The sequence below is a fragment of the Triturus cristatus genome, chromosome 8 (genome assembly GCF_964204655.1).
Source record: "Triturus cristatus chromosome 8, aTriCri1.1, whole genome shotgun sequence".
In the NCBI taxonomy this organism is placed as follows: domain Eukaryota; kingdom Metazoa; phylum Chordata; class Amphibia; order Caudata; family Salamandridae; genus Triturus; species Triturus cristatus.
Window position 1 is genome coordinate 207,126,666 of NC_140591.1, and position 23,590 is coordinate 207,150,255.

The 23,590-nt window shown below is 47.3% G+C and overlaps 1 protein-coding gene across 1 annotated transcript in view; it reads left to right on the forward strand.

Annotated features, from left to right (window-relative positions):
- TMEM50B (transmembrane protein 50B) overlaps nucleotides 1-22,598 on the forward strand; it is a 109,991-nt gene extending 87,393 nt beyond the window's left edge. The window contains exon 7 of the mRNA XM_085621376.1: nucleotides 19,198-22,598. Within this exon, the coding sequence (XP_085477502.1) occupies nucleotides 19,198-19,243 (46 nt within the window). The 3' untranslated portion in view covers nucleotides 19,244-22,598. The remainder of the gene's footprint in view (nucleotides 1-19,197) is intronic.
- The last annotated feature ends 992 nt before the right edge of the window (nucleotides 22,599-23,590 follow it).

A 23,590-nucleotide genomic window follows, 5' to 3' on the forward strand; every position in this document is an offset into this window, starting at 1 on the left:
CTGAACCGTCAGACTAGGAAGGTTTGGAAGCTTACAAACTTCACAGCTCCATAAGGGCTTTACTAAAAACTGGGGTAGTTTGGTAGCAAACCTCTCAGCACATTAAACCCACACTCAGAAGGTCCCCTGAAAATCGACCAGCCCTGGTGTGGTTCCTGAATGGCTACCCCCCATTTGCCTCCACCAGACAGGTTTCTGGACCCATGGGTAGAGAGCCTCCGCTCTGTGGGTCCAGAACCAAAGCCCATCCTGGGCAGAGGTGTCATGCCTTCTCCTCCAGGATGGGCTGGGTCCACGAAAGGGGAAGCTTTAAAGGCCTGCTACCTTTGGACGCTGTCCCTCCCTTTTGCTGTCCCCAGCATCTGGCTCCCACAGGTTCTGGTCCCCACTTTGGGTGGGAGAATCAACGGGAAATCCGCATCAGGAAGACAGGTGTGCCCACCTTTGCCAACACCGCCCCTCAGGTGGAGGAGGCAAGGTGAAGCACATATCTCACTCCCCTCCATCTTGAAGATAAGCGGACTCATCCAATTAGGAAGAGGCTCATGATCCCTCCCACTGGAGGGTGGCATAACAGGGGGTGTACCCACCCCGAGGAAGGGACCCATTGGTCCCGACCTGCACACCCCTTAGTATTTAGGGGCGACCCTGAACCTTGCCTCCTGAGATTCGAGGAAGGAAGGAGGACCAAAGAGCTGTGCTGACCGAGGAAGGAGAAGAAGACACCAACTGCCTTGGACCCAGCCCTAACTGCCTGTCCAGTCTACGACCTGCCTACAGCAAGAACCCTGGCGAATCCAGCAGCCAGCAACACCCAGAGCCTGGAGGCCCTGCGACCTTCCTACTGACGCTGTCTCCCATGAGCACCGGATTTGCTCAAACAAGACTCGCCTCCAGAATCCAGATTTCAGCGACTCCACGATTCGGTACCACTCTGCACCCAACGCACACGGCCTGAGTTCAAGTGGCCCAAAACCCCAAGGAGGTCTCCCCAGTGATCATGACCTGGGATCTGGTAGTCCCTGACCTCCGTGAAGCCTCCAGACGACTCCTGCAGCCTCAACTTGAAGGCTCTCCCCCCCCCCCCCCTCCTTTACCGGAGCTGGTTAGAAAACCTGACGCCAAAAGACACCCCTGCACCCCACGTCCTAGGGTGGCCCACCCGCATCCTCTCAGATCCTAACTTACCTTTTCAGCTAACTTCCCTTTCCAGACGGTGGTCGCCATCAGGAAGCCTCCCTGTCCGAGCCTGCTGCATCTTTTCGAAACCGAAGATCTCTATTGGAAAGCACAGAGTCTCCGATGTACGTTTTGCACCCTTCACCCGACCATCCGAGTGCCGCTGGTGGTGCACCTTCTGTGCTGGTCGTTGGCCCCTGCGCTGCTGACCTTCACGGCAGGAGCTTTGCGCCCACAACCAAGTGGCCTGCTTGTTAGCAGTCCCTAACCGAAGGCCCCCTGAGCCCCATTGGCTAATATTGGGCCCCTGCACTCTGCACCCGGCCGTCCCAGTGTCGCTGGTGGTGCAACTAGAGTGCCTATCTAGACCATGGGGAACCCCGGTCCTAACCCCTTGGCAGTAAACTGCATCCCAGGGCCATCTATCCCTCCCGGGTGCCAGGCGCCTCCCCAGTGAATCTCCACCCTGCTCATGGTCAGTAGAAGCAGAAACGCGGTCAGCTTGTGCCCCTCTGGTAGGACCTCCTTGGCGTATCCGCGGAGCGCGAATTTCAGTGAGCGCTCGGCTTCATGCCCCGTGAGTTTTGAAACCACGTGAAAGACTGCTGCCCAGAGATGCAGCACAACACTTTTAGCCCGCATCAGCTACCATACCAATCTTGTGCATTCTCTCAGATGTGCAATATATTCTATGCAGGTATTTAAAAAGACTACGCGCAACCTGTAGTTATGGGAGGGAGCTCTGGATTGAGTACAGCAATACTTCTATTACTCATCACTAATTGGGATTGCAAGGTCAGTGGACCATGTTTGACAGGCTGTGGGCATACAGATCAGCGCAGATTCCTGCGTGGAGACATACGACTAGCCAGCGGGTTCGTAAGGGCCGCTTCCACCACCTTAAGAATTGGAGGGGCCTCCGGGAAGGTGCCATGAACGGCTCTTGGGGCCACATGCAGCTGGTAGGTGAAAGTGTCGAGGAGCGAGACTGCGGGATCCTGGAGCACCTGTTGCGAGGGCAACAAAGGTATCCTTCGAGTACGCTGCACCAAAGGATGTCCACTATAGCCGGCCGCGAGTGCCAACATCCGTAGTAAATGGTATTGAAGGGTGGTCAGTAATCAACACCGATGGGGCAAATTAAATGATCCAGTTGCGTCCTCACTCTTAATTCGCTCCATGCCTACACCATGCATGCCACCCTGTCTATCTGAGTCTGCGGTCGTCTAGGAGGGAGATATAAAGCTGTCTGCAGTAGACAAGGGTGCCCTGATCATGTTCAGGCGCCGTATGCAGTTGAAATTGTGTACAGTAGAGCCAACGATGGGCAAATTGCGCTTGCGCACTAAAGAAATACGGATCCATTTCTGGGACTCCCAGCCCACTCTGCTCAAAGGGCAGTTTCAATATTTCCCACACCACTTGGGGTTGTCTACCTGCCCACACCAGTGTTATGAGGTGAGACCTAAGCCATCAATGGAAGGAGCTTAGCAAATTAATAAACACAAACAAGAAGTTAGAATGGACCACCATTTTAGCAATGGCTAGTCTCCCAATGAGGGACAACGGAAGCTCCATACATCCCTCTACGTGATCCCCAAGCCATAACATTAATCTGCTTTATTCATCCCGCTAGTTTCATCGAGGTCCGGACTAACCCAGATCCACAGGTAGCAGAGTGGGTCCAGCACCCATGTAAAGAGGAACTCAGGCTCAAAACACCCGGTTGCAGCTGTTAGGGGTAATATGATAGATTTAGCCCAGGTGATATTTATAACTGCAATGCCACCAAATTTTGGGAAACTCCCTAATGAGCAGGTTCAGATTAGCATGAGAGTCTCTAACATACAAGGCGACACCCGTGACCTTGGATAACAGGGCTCTGTGGTGGTGTGGGGGGGGGGACTCCCCCAGTTAAGTAGAGTAAGCATTAGGAGGCTGCAAAGCAGCTGCAAGGGTGACAGTGACTTGCCAACTTGCATGCATTACTTAGCAGTTATGACAGGTTTGAGTGGCACAAGATGGAGAACCTCCTTCGGTACCTGCTGAAACCTAAATATTGAATGTTACAAGAAGGCAAGTCGATATTGAATTTTGGCACCCAGTTTACCTTAGATGCTGCAGACAGTGCAAGTAGACAGATTAATACTAGCAGTGATTTGCAGATACGCGTAACTTGCATTATACTGTTTTAGACCCACTTAATATGAACTTGTTAATTCTCTCTATTGATAAGGAATTCCTGTATGGCCTGTTGTTGTATGAGGTTCCCATAAAAAATCAGGGCATGAAAATTGCACGGAAATTGCCAAATCCATTTGTACGGGCTGACGACCAGAGTACCAAGAACATAATATTCTTTATCAGAAGCTACAGAAATGGCAGCAACCTCAGCAGTGCGAGAGGAGTGTTTACTGGTACCACCACATACAGAGCCAGAGTACTTAAGTTAGAGGTTGCTCTGCCACCAAGCAGTGACTCTGCGCTCCAACCTGTGACCACATCACATCTTTTGGGGAAGAATAAAGTTCTTTCTCTTCAGTGGGACGATTTTACCTTGACCAGTAATTCCTTGCAATAATCAAGTATGTGTATTCAGAATCCCTTTGTGCAGAATCTAGAGCGACTTCATAGCAGTCGTGGATTTGAAGAACACATACTTTCGTATTTGGATGCCTTCTCCCCATCGACAGATCTGAGGTTTGTGTCAAATGGCAATTATCAGTTCACTGATCTTGGGTTCTGAATAAACTCTGCACCAAATGCATGCACGAAATGCGTGCCTCATCTAGTTCTACATTCTGTTTGTGTTACTTAAACGATTGGTTGGTAAAAGAGAAAAGGTTTCAGCAACGCCTAAACCAAACGCAAACAAAATATTCAGTTGCTTTGCAGTCTGGGCTTCAATATTATTGTAGCCAAATTCCACCTTCATCCTCTGCAAACAAATGGCCTCAAAAAGCTATTACCGTTTATCAGACATCATTGTCTGACAGTAAGGAAAGCCGTGAAGTGTTTGAGCATAGTGTTTTCATATATAGCACTGGTACCAAATGTCAGACTGCTCATGCACCCACTACAAAAGTGCATCTCACTGCAACTGTCCCACTTGAGAGGATCTGTTGTTGGATTGGGCACTGATAGCAATGGTGGAACTGTCACGATCTGTTGCTGGGTATCACGTGACCAACCATAGAGACCATAGTATAAAAGGTCATGTAAAAAGTATCACATCCTCTTTCTTTGTTGAGGAAAAACAGTTCAATTAAAACAGGAAGTCCAAGAACAACGTTGAACATCAGGAATAAAAAAGACCATCAGCAACAGCAGAAGTCCATATTGAAGAACACAGGACTCGACGGCCGCAGGACCTCGGAAACAGAAGAGCATCGAAAGCAGGATAAACCAGATGGAACAGCAACACCGTTACTTCGGGTCAGAATCTAAAAAGATACAGACTGCCGTGATACACATCCAATATATATAGTATAAAAGCACAATAGGGGGGGTTAGAGAAATAATGAATTATACTAAACATAATGCATATGCAAAAAGCAACAGTATAAATGCATAATATGTACAGAAAACAACAACGGGTGGGATAATCCTCGCCACCTTGTCCTTAATAGAATTGAAAATTCTTGTCACGTATGTTCGCAAATTTTGAATTCTATGTCAGGACAGGAGGCTCAGATTATGCTTGTTCAAAGCTTATCAACCACACTGAAGCAATATGATAAATTGGCTTGTAATAAAAGGTTTTAAACACAGAATCAGAAGACCAATCTGCAGCCTTCATGATGTCAAACAAAGTAACACCCATCGAGAATGCCTTAGAAGCCATAGCCCCACGTGCCGAATGAGCACCAAAAATGGAAACATCAATGCCGGCTTCAGACATGAGCCATCTAACCCAGCGAGCCAATGTAGCTGGGGTAACAGGGCGAAGAGGCTTCTGCAAAGCAATCAACAGTTGACCCTGCAGATCTGAACGTAAAGGAGCAGTACATACCTCATAATCCTTGACGCATTGGACAACGCAAAGGTTGGGATGTTTAGGAAAAGAAGGATAGGTAATCGAGGAAGTATTTGTTTTGGTACGTTTGGCAGGACGAAAAGTGACACACTCAGGTGTAAAACTGCGACCTGCCAAGTCCAAAGCACGAACATCAGACACCCGTTTGCAAGAAACCAGGCATAACAACATGGTCAGTTTGGCTGATAGTTGTTTACGGGAAAGCAAAGAATTGGAAGGCCAGGCTTCCAAGAACCTCAAAACAATGGATACATCCCATAAAGACGCGTATTTAGGACATGGGGGAGTCGCCAGACGGATACCCTTAAGCAATTTAGTAATCAAAGGGTGCTCACCCGCGGGTTTACCATCAATAGGAACATGGCCTGCCGAAATGACGGAACGGAAATTATTAACCGTCCGATAAGTCAAACCGGAGGATGCAAGAGATGCTAAAAAATTAATGATCAGAGATACATCCGCTGCAGCGGGATCAGTTTCCCATTGAGCACACCATCGTTTCCAGGAGCCTGAGTAGCGTTTATGAGTGTTGGGTGCCCAAGATCCACTGATAAACTTGAAAGCGTCTCGTGAAAGGCCTGGGACCGTCCAACGGTCCCCAAAAGTCGCCATGCCAGAAGACGGAGAGAGCCTGACTGGATCAGGGGATGCGGATTGCCGAGAGGGTCCAGCAAGAGATTCCACTTCTGGGGAAGAAGGAGCGGCACTGCACAACACATTTCCAGGAGAACTGGGAACCAAGCCTGAGCCCTCCACAGAGGAGCAATCAGAATCAGTTCCGACTGATAACGCTTTGTGCAAGCCAGGACACTGGGAATCATCATGAACGGGGGAAAGGCGTAGCACAGAAGGGGAGGCCAGGTCTGTGGAAATGCATCCGTGGCCAGGGCTTCCGGATCTGGCCTCCAGCTGAAGAACCGGGGAAGCTGAGTGTTGAGGCGTGACACCGGCCCCAAAACCGACGAAGAGAACGGAATATGCGAGGGTGAAGCCTCCAATCGCTGAAGTCCCGAAGATGATGCGAATTCCAGGCCGCAATCTGATTGTTGCGACCGGGAAGGTATTCAGCAAGAACAGTGATCTTCTTTTGTAGAAAAAAATGCCAAAAGTCTTTGGCGATCTCCGCCAATATCTTGGATTTCGTGCCGCCCAACTTGTTGACATAACGAACCGAGGACACATTGTCCATGCGGAGAAGAATGCAACAGTTGGAGCGAAGGGGAGTGAAACAACGGATCGCAAAGGATCCCGCCAGGAGTTCCAGGCAATTTATGTGGAGAGTCAACTCGTGAGGAGACCACCGACCCCCCCCCCCCCCCCCCCCCCCCCGGTCGATATTGGACCGCACCGGGCTCCCCAGCCCCACAGGCTGGCATCGGACTCTATCACCATCTCCGGAGAAGAGCCGAACAGGGCTCACCCATTCCAGGCTTCCATGTGGTCTAACCACCATTGCATCTCCCACCTCGCTTCCTCTGAGAGAGGAATTTGATTGGAATAGCGAAGGCCATTCTGGAGATGACGGATCTTCAATCGTTGAAGCGCCCTGTAATGCAGAGGGCCCGGAAAAATCGCCTGAATCGAAGACGCCAATAGTCCGACGACACGTGCTATAGACCTCAACGATACAGTCTGTTTGGAGATAATCGAAGTCAACTCCCTCTTGATGTAGTGAATCTTCTGATTGGGTAAGAGAAGCTGACAGGTCAGATAATTGACCTGGAAACCTAGAAAGTCTATCACTTGAGATGGGATGGAAACAGATTTCTGAGGATTCACCAGAAATCCCAGAGATTGTAACAGGTCGATCGACCATTCCAGATGAGAAATCCACTTGTGTGGACAATCTGCCATGATCAGAATGTCGTCCAAGTATATAATCATGCGGACACCCCGAGCATGCAAGCATTCCACGACTGGCTTGAGAAGCTTCGTGAAGCACCAAGGAGCTGACGAGAGGCCGAACGGGAGAACCTTGTATTCGAACCAGTTCCCCTGCCATTGGAACTGAAGAAACGACGATGGGGGCTGAAGATTGGAATTGACAAATACGTATCTTTGAGATCTAGGCGAACCATCCAATCCCCTTCCCGGAGAAGATCTTGCAACAGATGGATCCCTTCCATTTTGAAATGGCGGTAAACTACCCCTCCGTTGAACTCCTTTAGATTGAGAACCAAACGGGATCCGCCCCCTCGTTTCTGAACCAGAAACACTGTGCTCACAAAACCTCTTGGATGACGGGAAGTCTGAAGGATTGCCCCTTTTGCGAGAAGGGAATCTATTTCTGCTGAAATGAACTCCTGATCCTGAAGGGAGAAAAACAACGGGGTTGGAGGGAGGATTTGAGGCTGGGGCTGGTAAAACTTTATCTTGTAACCCTGAACCGTTTCCAGCATCCAAGCATTGTTGGAGATTAGATGCCAATTGTGGAGAAAAAATTGGATCTTGCCCCCCAAAACCACCTCGAAAGCTGGAATTAACCTCACCTGAAGTGTTGGAGTCCTGATGACCTCCTTGGTGTCCTCCGAATCGACCTTTCTTAAACTGTCCTCTCCCTTTGCGAGAGGGATAGAAGTTGGAACGGGTGGAGAATCTGGAGTCCTGACCACCCCTCTGTGGGACTGGAATCCTCTCTGGGAATTATGGTGAGAGCCACGGCCGAACGAGCGCCCCCTATGTCGTCCGGCCTTTGCAAAAACCGGCCGAAACGCTCGCCGCAGCAAGGCCTGAGCCTTGTCAAGGCCACTGAAGGTGGCCACAAAGTGCGTAAGCTCCTTCAGGAACGGCTGACCAAATAACTGTCCTTGAGCCAAGGGGCCGGACTCGGAAGATGAGAGCTCCGCCAGCTTTGGATCGAGTTTGAGAAGAATGGAACGGTGTCAGAAATTGCGCAGTTGGCATTGCCCAACTGGCAAATAGCCCTCTGGGACCACTCAACGAGCTCATCAGGATCAACAAGGGCTGAAGACTCCTTGGCGAGAACACCAAGATCCAGGATTTTAGTAAGCGGGCCCAATAAGTCCAACACTTTGTCTTGGCAGGCACGCCAGGACCTGTCAAGACCCTTCTTTGGGTCTTTGGCGCACTTTTTGAGATAAGTGACCATTGTAGGATCCACTACTGGGGTGTCGGTCATATGGTCAGCCAAATCAGGGCGTGGACACTCGGATCTCAGGCGGGCCCTGACATCCTTTTCAAAAGGCTAGCGAATATGAGCTTGGACATATTCTGCCACTGCAGGAGATGGTAACCAAGAAGAAGAGTTGGGATGAACAATATCAGAGGGTTCAAAAGTAAGTATAGGGGGATGTGAGGGAGCATCCACGAAGTGGTCCTTATGAGCCTTTTTTCGTGGTGGAGGGTCAAGCTCAGAGGAAGCAGAGGAATGAGTGTCATCAGCATCCGTATCAGGGAAGGCGGAAAACGAAGTTCCAGCCGTCGCCTTAGGAGTGGACTTGTCTGACAAACTTTTAGCCAACTTTCGAAAATCAGATTTGTGTGGATTCACAGGAGATTTAGAGGATGCACGAGCAGCCGGCAACCAGCCCTGTTGTTGAGCATAGAGAGACAAATGACGTTTTAAGGGGTTAATGGCCCGAACAAGCGCCTTATTAACCGACTGTTGTACTCCCTGATCCAAAGCCTAAACCAAATCGTGCTCCAGAGATCCAGAGGCATCATCGTCAAAGTAAGAGTCATCTTCATAGTAATAATCCTCCATTATGACAAAGAAGTGTAGCAAGGTATAATGCCCACAGAGATGACAAATATCAATAATGGCCAAAGGCACAATGCAGGGGGAGTGAAAAACCCCACAGCAAGCCAAAAGTGCAGGTAGAAACCTGAACACAGTGCAAAATAAAACGTGGAGGGAGGGCTTGCTGTCACAGAAAAAACTGGCACTCTAGGCAAAGCCTATGAAGAATTATACAGCCCAAAAGATTTTATATAGCAAATGGGCGTATTTGGGGCTCAAAACACAGGCTATGGGCAATGGGCGCTAAATACGACCTTCCTCTGACGAAAAATCGTCAGTTTTCGAGAAAATATGGTCGCCGCGCATGCGCGGTAACGGCCGCCCGGTTTTAAAGAGAAGTGGAGTGCTCGCAGGCAAAGCGCGAGCATCCAAGCCCCTGTCTCCCTCTCCACTTAAATAAAAAAGGCGCGGGCGCAAAGGAGGTGGCAAAAACCTCACGCTCCCCGCAAACGAAGGAAAGCGGCGAGCGGAAGAGCCGGGAAATACGAGAAGGGAACCATGGAAACCGAAAATAACACCAGCGCGGCAACGCGCGTATGTGAAGCACCCGAGGGCATTTAACAGGCATAAAATGCAAGTCTGAACAAATGCAACATATCCAGTAATAAATAAAGAAAATTCACTTAACTGGCTGCTGAGCAGCAAAGAAAGAGGATGTGATACTTTCTATATGACCTTTTATACTATGGTCTCTATGGTTGGTCACGTGATACCCTGGTGTTTATGGGTATTGTAGTTTTTTCTCTTATCTACTGTTTTTTTATTGGCTGCTGAGCATTTCTAATAAAGAAATGAGAAAGCATAATCGGAGCCTCCTGTCCTGACACAGAATTGAGACTCAATTACATAACCGTATCCTGGATCTCAAAACAGCAGTCCTGCACAAGAGTGTTTTAGAACATCCCTCTCACAGAAGATGCTGTTGACATGCACAGATAAGAGGACAACCATGTACTATTAAAAACAAAAAAAAACAGAGAGGAATTCACATCTTTCAGTTTTGGACTATAGCACAGAAAATCAGGCCTGACCTGAATCTCATGTCTGACTATAGCAGACCACCTGCGAGAGATAGACATTGATTAGGCACACCCATGTACAGGGATCATGAGCTAGCACATGAGCAGGGAATAAACTCCCTGCTATTTGACAAAATGCAAACGCTTTGTCTCCAGGTAACCACACCCGCAGTTGAAGGGGAATGATTGTGGATAGATCAGGGATGCTTCTGTATGCTTTCCTCCTTTACCTTCCCTTCTGTGTGTTTTCAGGAAAACGAGGCAAGCTTCAATGACCATGATTGTATTTGAACCAAAGTGGCCTTAGAACTATGGTTTCCTCATGTAATGCAGATGTGCACTCAACCCATTCAGAAAACTGCCAGCACATACGTTTCTAATCTAGTAGGTGGCAAGGTGTCCTATCCAAACCCAAGCTTGCACTACCTAGCGGTTTGGCATCTAAAATCTTAGAATTTGGATACCTGCATTCACCAGAATAGTCTATAATTGTCGATATACAAGCAGGGCAAACGACAACAAGAATATGTGAGCCTACAAAATAGAAACATTTTGTGAACCACTGCATATGTTACAGTGACCCTCTGCATATCTTGAAGCAAAACGTTATCCGTTAACTATTAGTTCACCAACAATTAGTATCAAGTTATGCTTCCATATGTGCTCTCCTGGTGGCAGTAGTTTGCTTACAAAAAAGTTATCTCTCTCTTTTAAAAAAAAAAACGCTAATTAGGAATTTTCTGGAAGGTCCTGAATGCAATCTTACTTAGGACACTTGCTGCTTGGACTCTGGCTGTCTGTTGTCTCAGAGTTTATATGACCTCCTTTTGAGATTAAATGGTTGCAGAATACACAGCATGCAAATCTAGAATAGTACAAGCTATCAGCATTTTCTTTTTACTTGCGCCTTTATTAGGAGACCGTATTACCTCGAAATATTGTTTTGTTTTTCCTGACAAACATTAGGTTTTAGCCTTTCTAATGTGTTTCTGCCCCATCTGCTGTTCATTAGGCAGCTAGCTTTGTTTTGGTAGAGTTACTTATACTCCGATGATGCATCTTCATTCAAACTCATGCACAGGTCAAGCATAAACCCTATGTCTTGAAGGTTGCCCTTCTTAATAACCATAACTTCAGCTACAAATGATAGTGAAATCTAGGGTTTTCTTTTCACAAACCATACATGATATTGATTAAGTAGAAGAACAAGATTGTTGTTTTGTGCTCATTTTTGTACCTTATATCCTAGCTAAACATTCCTTAAATAAGTGGGATGTGACACGAGTTAAAAATACTGTTTAGACCCGGCAAAAGACGTGAGGGAGGTGAAACGACTCTTGTCTCATAGTCACCACCAGGTGCTCATGAATTCAAACAGATAGCGCGATGGTAGTTTATTGCATTTCCTTCTCATCAAAATGCTAACCTGAACGCCATGAGGAGCAAATTAACCCTCAACCAAGGTGTAGGCAGCTCAGTGAAATAACATACATAAAATGAGTTATGTTCCACTTGATTATCTGTCCCTGCCTTATCAAAGTACTACTTCATTGATTCCGATGCCAAAGCATAGTTTAAGGAAAATTAATCACCCTTAAGAAATTGTTCCTTGAGTTATATAATTTATTTTTCCCCTATCAGCCCACTCTTGTGAGCATATGCTCATACTGATTGGTCTTCCAAGCCTAGTGATTATTACACGATGGAGTAGGAAGTAAGTCTTGCTTATAATTGTAGTTTTTTATCATGGATATCTAGGTAATTGATTACCAGCCCACCCAGCTTCTCTTAGGTCGGAGAAATCCATGTCTCATGAAGTTTCTAATATGAACTATGGGACTGGGTCTTGTGCAGTACATGTAGGTGCAACGGGTTTTGTGGCCCTAAATGAGTATCACCTAGTTCCCATTGCAGCCTCTGCTTGATTTGTCTTTTTTTTGTTTTAAAGTGAAAATATTTTGGTACTTTTCCTATGCAAAATTTCCTTGTGGTTCTAAATGATTAAGATTTTCATGAGGCAAGGACGTCTATTGCAGATGAGTTGCATATATTTCTTTATGCACCATATATGAGGTCCACTGTAAAGAAAAACTAACTCAGAATGTCTTCAGTGTGTAAACAATCAGAATATTTTTAATTGGGTTTATCAGATTCCCTAGATGCAAAGTCATGGTATGGGAGATGTGAAAGAAAACAGATACTTAGGAAAGCTCATAGAAGTCTAACATGTTTAATGTAAAAGTATAGCAAGCAGCAAAAATAGATTACAGAAGTACAGTTTGAAATGTCAAGGGACCAGCGGTTTGCCTTCAGAACCGTTGAAGTACTTAATGCTGAATGAAGTACATTTTTCCTCTTCTTTGAGTCATTTTCTACATTGCAGCAGGCAGAGGAAAGAACACTGATTAACCAAAACTAAAGATAGACACTGTAGAGGTGGGTGATAAATTCCGACCATCTGGCGGGGTTGACAGAGTTTTGGCCACTGCGCGTTATCAATCAGTCAATCATGCTACATTTGTAGAGCGTGACTTATCGCCCGTGAGAGAATCCAGGCTCTGGGCTGCATTTTTCAGTCGAAGAGCCAGGTCTTGAGCTTCTTCCTGAAGTCTGTCAGTGAGGGTGATGCCCAGATGTGTACGGGGCGGGTGTTCCAGGACTTGGCTGCGAAGTGGGACTAGGGGCGTCCTCCGGTGCAGTGGATGTGCGGTGTCTATGCGATGGCGAAGTGAGCGGAGGTTCCTTAATTTTCGTGGAAGTTCAAGCGATGGTTTATGTATGCCGGTCCTCGGTCGTGAAGGGCTTTATAGGCATGGGTCAGGAGTTTGAAAAGGCATCTTTCCTGGATTGGAAGTCAGTGGAGGTCTCTCAGGTGCTGGGTGATTTGGGTCCTTTTGGGCAGGTTGAGAGTCAGTCTGGCTGCTGCGTTCTGTATCGTCTGAAGTCTTCTCATGAGTTTGCTGGTGGTGCCTGTATAGATTGCATTGCCTTAATCCAGTCAGCTAGTGATGAGTGCCTGCATCACAGTTTTCCTTGTGGTAATGGAGCACTATTGGACGATTCTGTAGAGACTGTGGAAGCAGGCTGAGGAGACTGGATTGACCTGTCGTTTTATGGAGAGTTTGCTGTCCAGAAAGTTGCCAAGATTGTGGCCGTGGTCTTTCGGTGTGTGGTGGGCCTGAGTTCCGATGGCCACCAGGAGTTGTTCCAGGGGGTGGTGTGGCTGCAGAAAATAAGCATTTCAGCGTGGCGGGAGACGGTGTTGAAGGCTGCGGAGAGGTCGAGGAGGATCAGGGCAGCTGAATCTCCTATGTCGAGTAGGGTGCTGATGTTGTCTGTCGCTGCGATCAGGGCCTTCTCGGTGCTGTGGTTGGCTCTGAATCCTGATTGGGAGGAGTCCAGCAGGTTCTTTCTTTCGTTAGGTGAGTTGGAGGTTGATGGCTTTCTCCAGGAGCTTGGCGGGAAACGGGAGAAGCAAGATGGGGCGGTAGTTCAGGAGATCACTGGGGTCTGCGGAGGGTTTCTTGAGGAGGCGTCTGACCTCCAAGTGATTTCAGGCATTGGGAAAGGTGGCTGTGGCGATGAAGGCGTTGAGGATGGTGGTGAGCTGGTGGCTGATCTTATCGCTTCTGAGGTTGAAGAGTCGATGGGGGCGTTGGTCAGAGGGTGCTCCCGAGTGAATGAAGTTCATTAAGGTGGTAGTGTTCGGTGTGCTAAGCAGTTCCCTTGTAGTGAGCGGGTGGCGGTCTTTGTCGGTTGGGGAGGCTGGAGATATCGGTAGGTTGGGGATCGGAGTTTTGTATATGGTGGCTATCTTGTTGTGGAAGTGGTCTGCTGGGGTGTCAGAGTTCCTGTGAAGAGGGGTATAGAGTTTTCAGTGGCTGATGGGCAAGTGAATTCTCTGACGATGGTGAAGAGTTCTTTAGCGTGGTTGCCGTTGGACTCGATGCGGTTTGCTAGGGCCTCCTTTTTCACTTCTTTGAGTTGGTTGTGGTAGTTATTCAGGGTAGACTTGAAGGTGGATATATCACTGTCATTTCTGCTGGTGCGACATTTTTTCTCTAGTCGTTTGCATTTGCTTTTTGCTGTGGTGAGTTCTGGGGTGTACCAGCTGGCTTGTTTGGTGGATCTGTGCGTTTTGGCTGGCATTGTGAGGGTGACTCGGTCGATGGTCCTGGTGATCCGTGTTCTCTTGAATGTTGGGAAACTGTTTGTTTCTTTCTTAATACTCATTACATCAGAAGTAGTCCAGGGAATGTGAAAAGTGACTCCACCGCCAGGGCCGGGGCAATCTCTTAGAGGAAGGAAAGTGTTCGTGGCTGACTAAGAAGGATGTTCGTTGTCTGCAATGCTAGAGCGAGGGGAGACCTCTCAATCAATCAATCAATCATAGCATTTGTATAGCGCGCTGCTCACCCGGAAGGGTCTCAAGGCGCTTGGGGGAGGGGGTCCGCTACTGCTCGAACAGCCAGGTCTTGAGTTGTCTCCTGAAGGCGAGGTGGTCCTGAGTCATCCGAAGGTGGATGGGGAGGGAGTTCCATGTCTTGGCCGCCAGGTAGGAGAAGGATCTGCCTCCGGCGGTTGCTCTTCGGATGTGTGATATGGCGGCGAGGGCGAGGCTAGTAGACCGTAGCTGGCGGGTGGGCGTGTAGAAGGTCAGGCGGTCGTTGAGGTACTTGGGGCCCAGGTTGTGGAGAGACTTGTGTGCGTGGGTGAGGAGCCTGAACGTGATCCTCTTGTTGACGGGGAGCCAGTGCAGGTCCCTCAGGTGGCCGGAGATGTGGCTGCGTCGGGGGATGTCCAGGATGAGTCGGGCGGAGGCGTTCTGGATGCGTTGGAGTCTTTTCAGTAGCTTGGCTGTGGTTCCGGCGTAGAGGGTGTTTCTGTAGTCCAATCGGCTGGTGACGAGGGCCTGGGTGACCGTCTTCCTGGTTTCGGTTGGGATCCATCGGAAGATCTTGCGAAGCATGCGTAGGGTGTGAAAGCAAGATGAGGAGACGGCGTTGACTTGTCTGGTCATTGAGAGGGAGGAGTCCAGGATGAAACCCAGGTTGCGTGCGTGGTCTGCTTGGGAGCGGTGCCCAGGGCTGGGGGCCACCAGGAGTCGTCCCAGGCGGAGGGTGATGGTCCCAGGATGAGGACTTCCGTCTTGTCTGAGTTCAGTTTCAGGCGGCTGTTCTTCATCCACTCGGCGACGTCTTTCATCCCTTCGTGTAGGCTGGTTCTGGCGGTGTCGGGGTCTCTGGTGAGGGAGAGGATCAGCTGGGTGTCGTCGGCGTAGGAGATGTTGAGGTTGTGTTGGCGTGCGATGGCGGCAAGAGGTCTCATGTAGACGTTGAAGAGGGTGGGGCTGAGTGATGATCCTTGCGGAACGCCGCAGATGACTTCGGTAGCCTCGGATCGAAACGGGGGGAGGCGGATTCTGTGTTCTTCCGTCGAGGAACGAGACGATCCACTCCAGTGCCTTCTCTTGGATGCCGATGTTGCTGAGGCGCTGTATTAGGGTGCGGTGGCAGACAGTGTCGAATGCTGCGGAGAGGTCCAGGAGGATGAGTGCCGCTGTTTCCCCGTTGTCGAGCAAGGCTCGGATGTCGTCGGTTGCTGCGATGAGGGCGGTCTCGGTGCTGTGGTTGGCTCTGAAACCGGACTGTGAGGGGTCGAGGGATCCGTTCGTCTCGAGGAAGGCGGCAAGCTGTCTGTTGATGATCTTCTTGATGACTTTGGCAGGAAAAGGAAGGAGCGAGATGGGGCGGAGGTTTTTTGAGGTCGGTGGGGTCCGCTGTTGGTTTCTTCAGTAAGGCGCTGAGCTCGGCATGCTTCCAGCTCTCTGGGAAGGTGGCGAAGGAGGTGTTGATGACGTCTCGGAGTTGGGGTGCGATGGTGGAGTTGGCCTTGTTGAAGATGTGGTGGGGGCAGGGGTCAGTCGGAGATCCGAAGTGGATGGTGTTCATCGTGCGGGCTGTGTCTTCAGTGGTCACCGTGGTCCAGGTGCGGAGGGGGGCGTTGGTTCGGTGGTTGGGTGCGTGGGTGGTGTGCCGAAACTGTTGTGGATGTCGGCAATCTTGCGGTGGAAGAACGAGGCGAGAGAGTCGCAGAGATCTTGTGAGGGAGTGATGTCGTTGTTGCCGGTGCTGGGGTTGGAGAACTCCTTGACGATGGTGAAGAGTTCCTTGTTGTCGCGAGCGTTGTTGTCCAGTCGTTCCTTCAGTGATTTCTTCTTGGTGGTGCGGATGAGCTGGTGGTGCTTGCGGGTGGCGTGTTTGAGGGCGGTCATGTTGTCAGTGGTCTGGTCGAGGAGCCAGGCTTTCTCGAGGGTGCGGCAGGTCTTCTTGGAGTTCTTGAGTTCGTCGGTAAACCAGGAGGCCTTCTTGCTTCTGGGTCTGCTGGGAGGGTTCTTGTGGTGCGAGTTCGTCGGCCCAGGCGGTCAGCCACTGGGTGAAGTTGAGGGCTGCTTCGTTGGGGTCCGTTGTGCTGGTGGGTGGGTTCTGGCTGAGGGAGGTGGTGAGCTGGTCGGCGGTGATCTTGCTCCAGCTTCTGTGAGGAACCTGTTGCGGGTGGTGGTGGTTTGTGGTTCTTCTGAAGCTGAAGTGGACGCAGCTGTGGTCGGTCCAGTGGAGTCCGGTGGAGTGGCTGAAGGTGATGTGCTTGCTGGATGAGAAGATGGGATCAAGCGTGTGGCCGGCGTAGTGGGTGGGGGTGTTGACCAGTTGCTTGAGTCTGAGGTTGGCGAGGTTGTCCAGCAGGGCGGCGGTGTTGCGGTCCTTGTTGTTCTCCAGGTGGAAGTTGAGGTCCCCTAGGAGGATGTAGTCGGCGGAGGGGAGGGCGTGTGGGCTGATGAAGTCCGTGATGTCTTCGCTGAATTTTGTGCGTGGTCCTGGGGGTCTGTAGATGAGGGTGCCTCTGAGGGTCGGTGTGAATCTGGAAGTGGAGGTGCTCGGCGGCGGCGAGGGTGTCGTTGGAGTCGGTCGTGATGCGGATGGTGTTCTTGTGGACGATGGCGATGCCTCCTCCGGTCTGGTTGACGCGGTCCCTCCTGATGATCTTGTACCCGTCTGGGATGGCAATGGCGATGTCGGGGGCCGAGGAGGCGTTCATCCAGGTTTCCGTGAGGAAGGCGACGTCTGGTGATGTTGTGTCGAGCAGGTTCCAGAGTTCCACGGCGTGTCTGTGGACAGAGCGGGTGTTGAGCAGGATGCACTTCAGGTGGTTGCTGCTGGTGCTTGGCTTGGCGGGTGCGGCGCAGGTCTGGAGGCAGGTGAACTTGCAGGTTCTGCAGGTGAAGGGTCCGTGGATGAGTTTCGGGGCGGCTCGGCAGCATGTGGGGTTCCGGCCGGCATTGAGTGCGTTGAGGGCGGCGGCGTTGTAGGTCTGTCTGGTCGTTTTGCATCGGTGGGGACCAGGGGTCCTGGCACTGGGCGCAGACGGGCTTGCCTTTGGCGCACAATCGGCGCGCCCGCAGCGAGTGGACGCTGCGCGGACTCTGCCATAAATGGAGAGTGGGGGGGGCGGAGCGAGGGAGGAGCAGCTGGGAGGCGGGAGCGGGGCGGCGAATGGTGATCGAGGTAGAGGAAGGGGGTGGGGCTGCAGGGGAGCAGCGGCGGGGGTCTGAAGCGGGAAAGAGCGCAGAGGAGGCGGCGAGGGGGAAGCCCTGAAGGCGGGTCCCTGGAGGCAATCAGCGGCGGCAGGCAGGAGCAGCGGTGGAGGCCAGCACACGGGGGCCGTGCGGTGGGTGGAGCGACCTGGAAGGGTCCTCTTTCAGTCCTACTCCTAGCCAGCCTCTCTGTGGTCTCTCTCACACTTTCTCTGGTGATATTAGGGAAGTGTTTACATGGATCCCTGTACTCAGCTGGGACGGCACAAAATCTTGCCAGGACCAATCCATAGTAGGGGAGTCAGGGTCTCGTCTTGCTACACATGTGACACACATCTTGTTACCTACCTTGTTGCTTACAGAGCAGTCTTGCATGCCACCTCATTTAGACCTTCAGCCAGCAGACCTGCTGGCAGTGCCCCATTTCCATGTGCATCCACTGGTGCACTGTCAGCCAGCATCGGGAGGTTTAAAATATCCAGCAAATCCTGGTCCCTTTGATTCTCGCCCTCCATCTCTTTTTCTTATGGTTCAGTGATCTGGGCCAATAGACCATGAGAAGGCGAGACGATAGGAGCACAAGCCCTGCCACTGTCCCTAAAGTGGCTTACTTGGGATTGCAGCCTCTCCTGAGACAGTTTCATGCCACAAAATTCAGATTCATGTTTCCATTTATGTGCTTCCTCATACCAGTTTAGAAACGCTGGCATTGTTTGGCATCCTTTTTATTTCTAGGATCCTTCCATTTAATTTGTACCACTTTCAGGAAAGGATTTCATCCCATCCTCCGTATTGAGTCCTTGCTACTGTTTCAGAAATGGGCACATACCTTTACCTTATTGGTGGTACTTCGTGTCGACAATAGTCCTCTTTGGTAGAAATGCATTACTTTTAGATTTCTCTACTCCCATATCGTCTCCTTTGTTCATACACTGAAAACCAGATGGTGCCCATTGGCCTTGTGCCGCAGCTCATCCTGTGGATTAGTGGGAAGGGGAGGTGACAGAAAGTAGAGCAAGGTATCCCTCAGTTATTTCTTGAACTGATCTTGTGACTGGACGGATGAACAGAATCGTGCACTCTCACTCAAAAGATCGCCTTGCTTTCGGCCAGTCTTGGGTTGTGCGCCTGGGTTGGTAGCAAAGTGGCTGGATCGGAGAGTCTCTTTCTCACACTCATTTCTTAGGCATGGGGAGATTTGCCCAGATTCACAATCCGTTGAGCAGTCCCATAGCCTCAAACCTGGTTCACCAGTTCCAAAGTCGACTGTTCTGGCTTTTATGCTACATCCTTAAGTAAAGTCCAGTAACATTTTATTTCTCTTGCTCAACCTATTGTCCAATATTTAAGGGTATTCCTTGCAATTCTCAAATTTAACGGTATTCTGGGAGTGGTTTATCACCCCTAAATGTGGTTGCAGATACAGTCTCTGTCCTGGTTTCATTCACCTTAGATGGAAACTCTCTTATTATATCTGTTTTTCCAGGGATGGGAGCTGATAAACCTCACAATTGTGATTTTACTAAAATAACTTGCACTTTGTATGTTCTTTTGTATGTACTCCATTTGACTAACATCTCTTATTTTATGTCCCCATCTGATTTGTACGCAGTACTCTCATCTATAAATTTGGACGGACGGAAGAGCTATGGGCATAGATGAAAGGCTCAAAAGTCTGCTTTTCTCGTGTGCATTGGTATTCTGGAGTAAAATACTCTTCAAAGCATTTGGGTTTCTTTGTCTGTTCCTTTTTATGTCTTGTATACCAATATCTTGTGTCAAAATGCCTGTTTTCAGAGGGCTTGCATTTAGCCTTCTGCACAGTATGTTTCTTGATTAAAGGTGTACGTGTTAGATCCATTTAGCTTACACTCTACAATGTAAATAGATCCATGATGCCTTTTAATTGCTGTATAAATTTACATAATGTATGGCTTTATATGCACATGCTGCAGATAGCAATCGGGCCGCAGCTGACTTATTTTCTTGATTTACAAGCACACTTAGCTTTCGGGGAGACAGTATTGGGACATCATGGACTTCCACTAGTCTAACTGGGGCAGGGTAGATAGGCCAATTAAATTAGCTGTATATGTCTCAGAAACGTATTTTAAAAGAAAATATTTATGAATAATTAAATGGAGATTCTTATAGTATTTTATTGTAAAAGTCTCAAACGAACAACGTGTAAATGCAAAATATGATGTTTGAAATTGATGTCACTATAGCACAAAATGTGTAAACCTACATACTGGTGCAATTTTCATGTGAAATGTCAGCTAGTCAAACATTAGTATAATGTTCCTACCGTGCTACGCCACAGCAAGCAATTTTCACTAAACGTTCTTTTAATTTCCTCCAATGTTAGCATATTTTTAAGAGGAGCATATCACTTCAATGAAATATATGTATATATCCTTAAATTAAAATAAAGATTGCTTGCATAACCCTGAAAGAGATTTAAAAACTTTGTAAAGTGGTTATGCACCTGTACCAATCTCCTATAAATAGTTGTAAAGGGGATGAAAGAGTTGATCTGCAAACTCAACTTTATAAACACTCAGGATAAGCTTAGCATTCAAGGGAATGTACTTGAGCTTGATTTTAATTTTTTTCACCCATTGATACATGAATATTGTGGAATTTCAGGGTCTATGGATAATATTGGTTAACTGTGCTTCTTGATACACAACACCTGTGTAATTGGACCTTACTTTGTAGTGAACTGACTATCTACAGCTAAGCACAAGTCCCAATTCGTTCAGTTGCAGCTAGTGTTCTGTAAGGACCAGTCACAATACTAATGTGGGGATTAGTTCCAGATGACTGCACTGGCCAGTTTCAAAACTGGTGGTAGGACATAGTCCTTAATGTGTGCAAAATGTGATATTAAAATTGTGAAATTTCACATATTTAGTAACTTGTTGGTTGAAGTGGCTGATCTTGATTCTGCTTCTCGTTACAGTCTTGATTAGTGTTTGAACCGTGTTTGTGGTATATACAGAACATTTGAATGTCTGAGTCTTGGATGACATTCGATAATGAATAATTAAACTTTGCCAGGTTGTGACTAGCTAGCTTTTGCCAACGGACTACCATCTTTCATGAACAGTAAGTGTTGAGACACAACTGTGTTTTGTTTACTCATTGCCTTTTATTTCTAGGACTGGCTGAATTGCCATTGTCCAGTGGTGCAGAAAGAGCACAGAGTCTATTGAAACGCTGTGCTCACAACTGTAATAATTATTTCTATTAAACATCCTGTTTTGTCATTTATATATCCTGAACATTAATATTTGGTGGTTGACAGTTTACTAATAAAAACCAAACTTGTTGATCACCAGATCAACCTGAACAAGCCGTGGATGACTAAAAATAGAGATAAAATAGGTACCAGATGATTGTTTGCTATGAGAATTCTGCCACAATGCAGAAGTTATCACTATTGCAGTATTTTAGGCCACCTCTGAAGTGATCAACCTAGGTTTATTGGCCTTTTTAATACAGTATAGGATGGCCTAATATGGTTTTACTTTTTAGCTTTGGCTTTTTGTGTGGTCACTTTTATTGCACAAGGATGTGACTCCTGTAAGACAGTAAATACCTGTCACTTTCCAAGGAATTTTGACTGAGAGGATTTGGACAATCAGTGTGTTGGAAGGACAGTTTCCTTATGCCAAGCTAATACTTGTCCCAGCTGTTATTATAATATAATGTTATTTTTTGCCTTCATAAATCTTGATGCTGTGTATTCTTCCTGTTTTTGCATCTTGATCATGTTCTCTATATTACATTTATTGTATATAAAGGACACGACAAATGCCCATCTATACCTTTTGGCATGTGGTACTTTGTAAATGAAAAAAAAGATAATGAATGCATTACCTAGCCAAAGGATTTCAAGAGTCAAGCAGGTAGATTAAGAAATGATCTATTTTAGAAAATATTTTTAAATATTCTATGTTGTAATGTTGATATCTTTTGTGCAGTTGTTTTTGGTCAGTCGTCTTAAGCATGGTCTTGTGTCTTGAATGTAATCCAGTTTTGAATTGATCCCTCCAAGGTCGGTGTGCTCAAGGACTCCATCAAAGGGTGCAGTGGGAATTATTAGTTGGTCACTATATAAATGTAACTGTCTAGCTCAGGGAACTCTTATCTTCAAAACAGCTGTAACCTTTGAGTTCTCACTGTTCATGCTAACTTTCAAAGGTGTTAACCTTTCAACATACCACTGTGAAGATATACACACCAAGCACGTTTCTAAACTCAAGTGTTAACTGTATCAACAATTTTAAATGGTCTACTATATCATCAAAAGAAACATATTTCACCTTTTCCAAAAGTTGTATTATGGACTCTAGGTCATGAGAATTAGTCCTTATGGCCACAATGCCATCACATAGAATTGTATAACCCTTCTATATTATTAGGAGCAAACCTTTGCTGAGTGCAGGAAATGTTTAAATATTTCAGTGATACCTCTTAAGAAAAGATGAAAAAGCATGCTATTTTCTTTAGTAGTTTTGCACAAGGAAATGCTGCGTTTTTTATAAACCTTCATCAATATCTATATATTCAGATGAGAGTGGGACTCTGTATTCTGCCTGTATACTTTTTTAACAGTAAAAGAATTAAATCCTCCGCAAATTCTTGCAAGTCCCATTCTAACTGATGTATTAAAAGCCGGTCCAAATGCAATCGAAGATAAGAAACTTATTTTGCAATCTGGCCTGTGCACAGAAGATGATGCCAGAAGCGGAAACCTGTGACATCATACAGGCTCCAGATGCCAGATTTTGAAGTTTTGTGATGAGTAATTGCAGTATCCCATACTATTTCTCTGATCATCTCAGTTTAGTATTATCTAATCTGTCTATTGACTGAAATTTAAATTGTATGAACTGTAATAAAATATGATTTCTGATCGATACTGTTAAGCGTACTTTTGCACATACAGTGATTGGGAGGATTTAGTTTTTGGCTGAACATAATTATACATATATATTTTAAAAATCTGCTTGTGTTGTCTTTTCTTAAGTTTTAAAGTTGTCTGTCTTCACATTGCTTTGATATGACAGGCAATGCACAATGTAGAACACCTTTTATCTTGTGGAAAAGGGAAGGTGTTAAGGATTTTATATATACAAAAATGCTGACTACGTGAACTGAATTTAATTTGCATAAATTAGAATTAGTAGGACTTTCTTTTTTTGTAAAAATCAGACAGTGACGAAAAGGCATAGAAAGGTAACAGGTGGGATGCACGCACTTCTCTAAAGTTACCATAACTCCAGGTATATTACTAATAGGTTTTACTCACTACAGTGCTCTCACAATTGAAAATAAACCACCCTTTTGCCTCTCAAGGGAACTGTAATAAAAATTCCCTTTAGTTCCTTTCACATGCAGCATGCTAGAACAATCTGGAAACTGGGAGAAACAACTCCACAAATAAAACAAAAATACTAATGCAAAAGCAGCTATTTCTTTACATTTTATACTCTTTAAAACTGATATGAGAAAAATATCTCAAAACCCTAAATATATTTTGAAGTAGGTCTAAATGCCCATAATTGGCATTGCTATTCATAAACTTAAAACATCATCCTTAAAAGAAGAAATGGAAATGTTTCCCGGACATGCTTTCTCGCGTAAAGAAAAAACAGCACTAGGGTTGCTCTTTGCCTTCCCCTTAATTCCGCTTGGTGCAGATTGACCTCTCTTCAGGTCTTTTCGATGGTCTCGGCTAGACCAAGCATGCGCTGTCTCTTCGCGGCATTTTGTGTACAGTTAGTGGGCTACAGCCTGACCACAGGCTTACCATTCTTTAGCTGCAACGTCGCTCTCACATCCATTGTTGCAGATTGCCATGGTGTGCATGCATCATGCCTCTTCTTGTGTTTGTCCTCCCCTAGAGCATAGACCAAGGACTTGTTCCATCCACTGCTCTATTTTAGGAGCTACTTTTGTGTTTCCAGTTGCCCCTTTCCTCTCCTACCCTACCC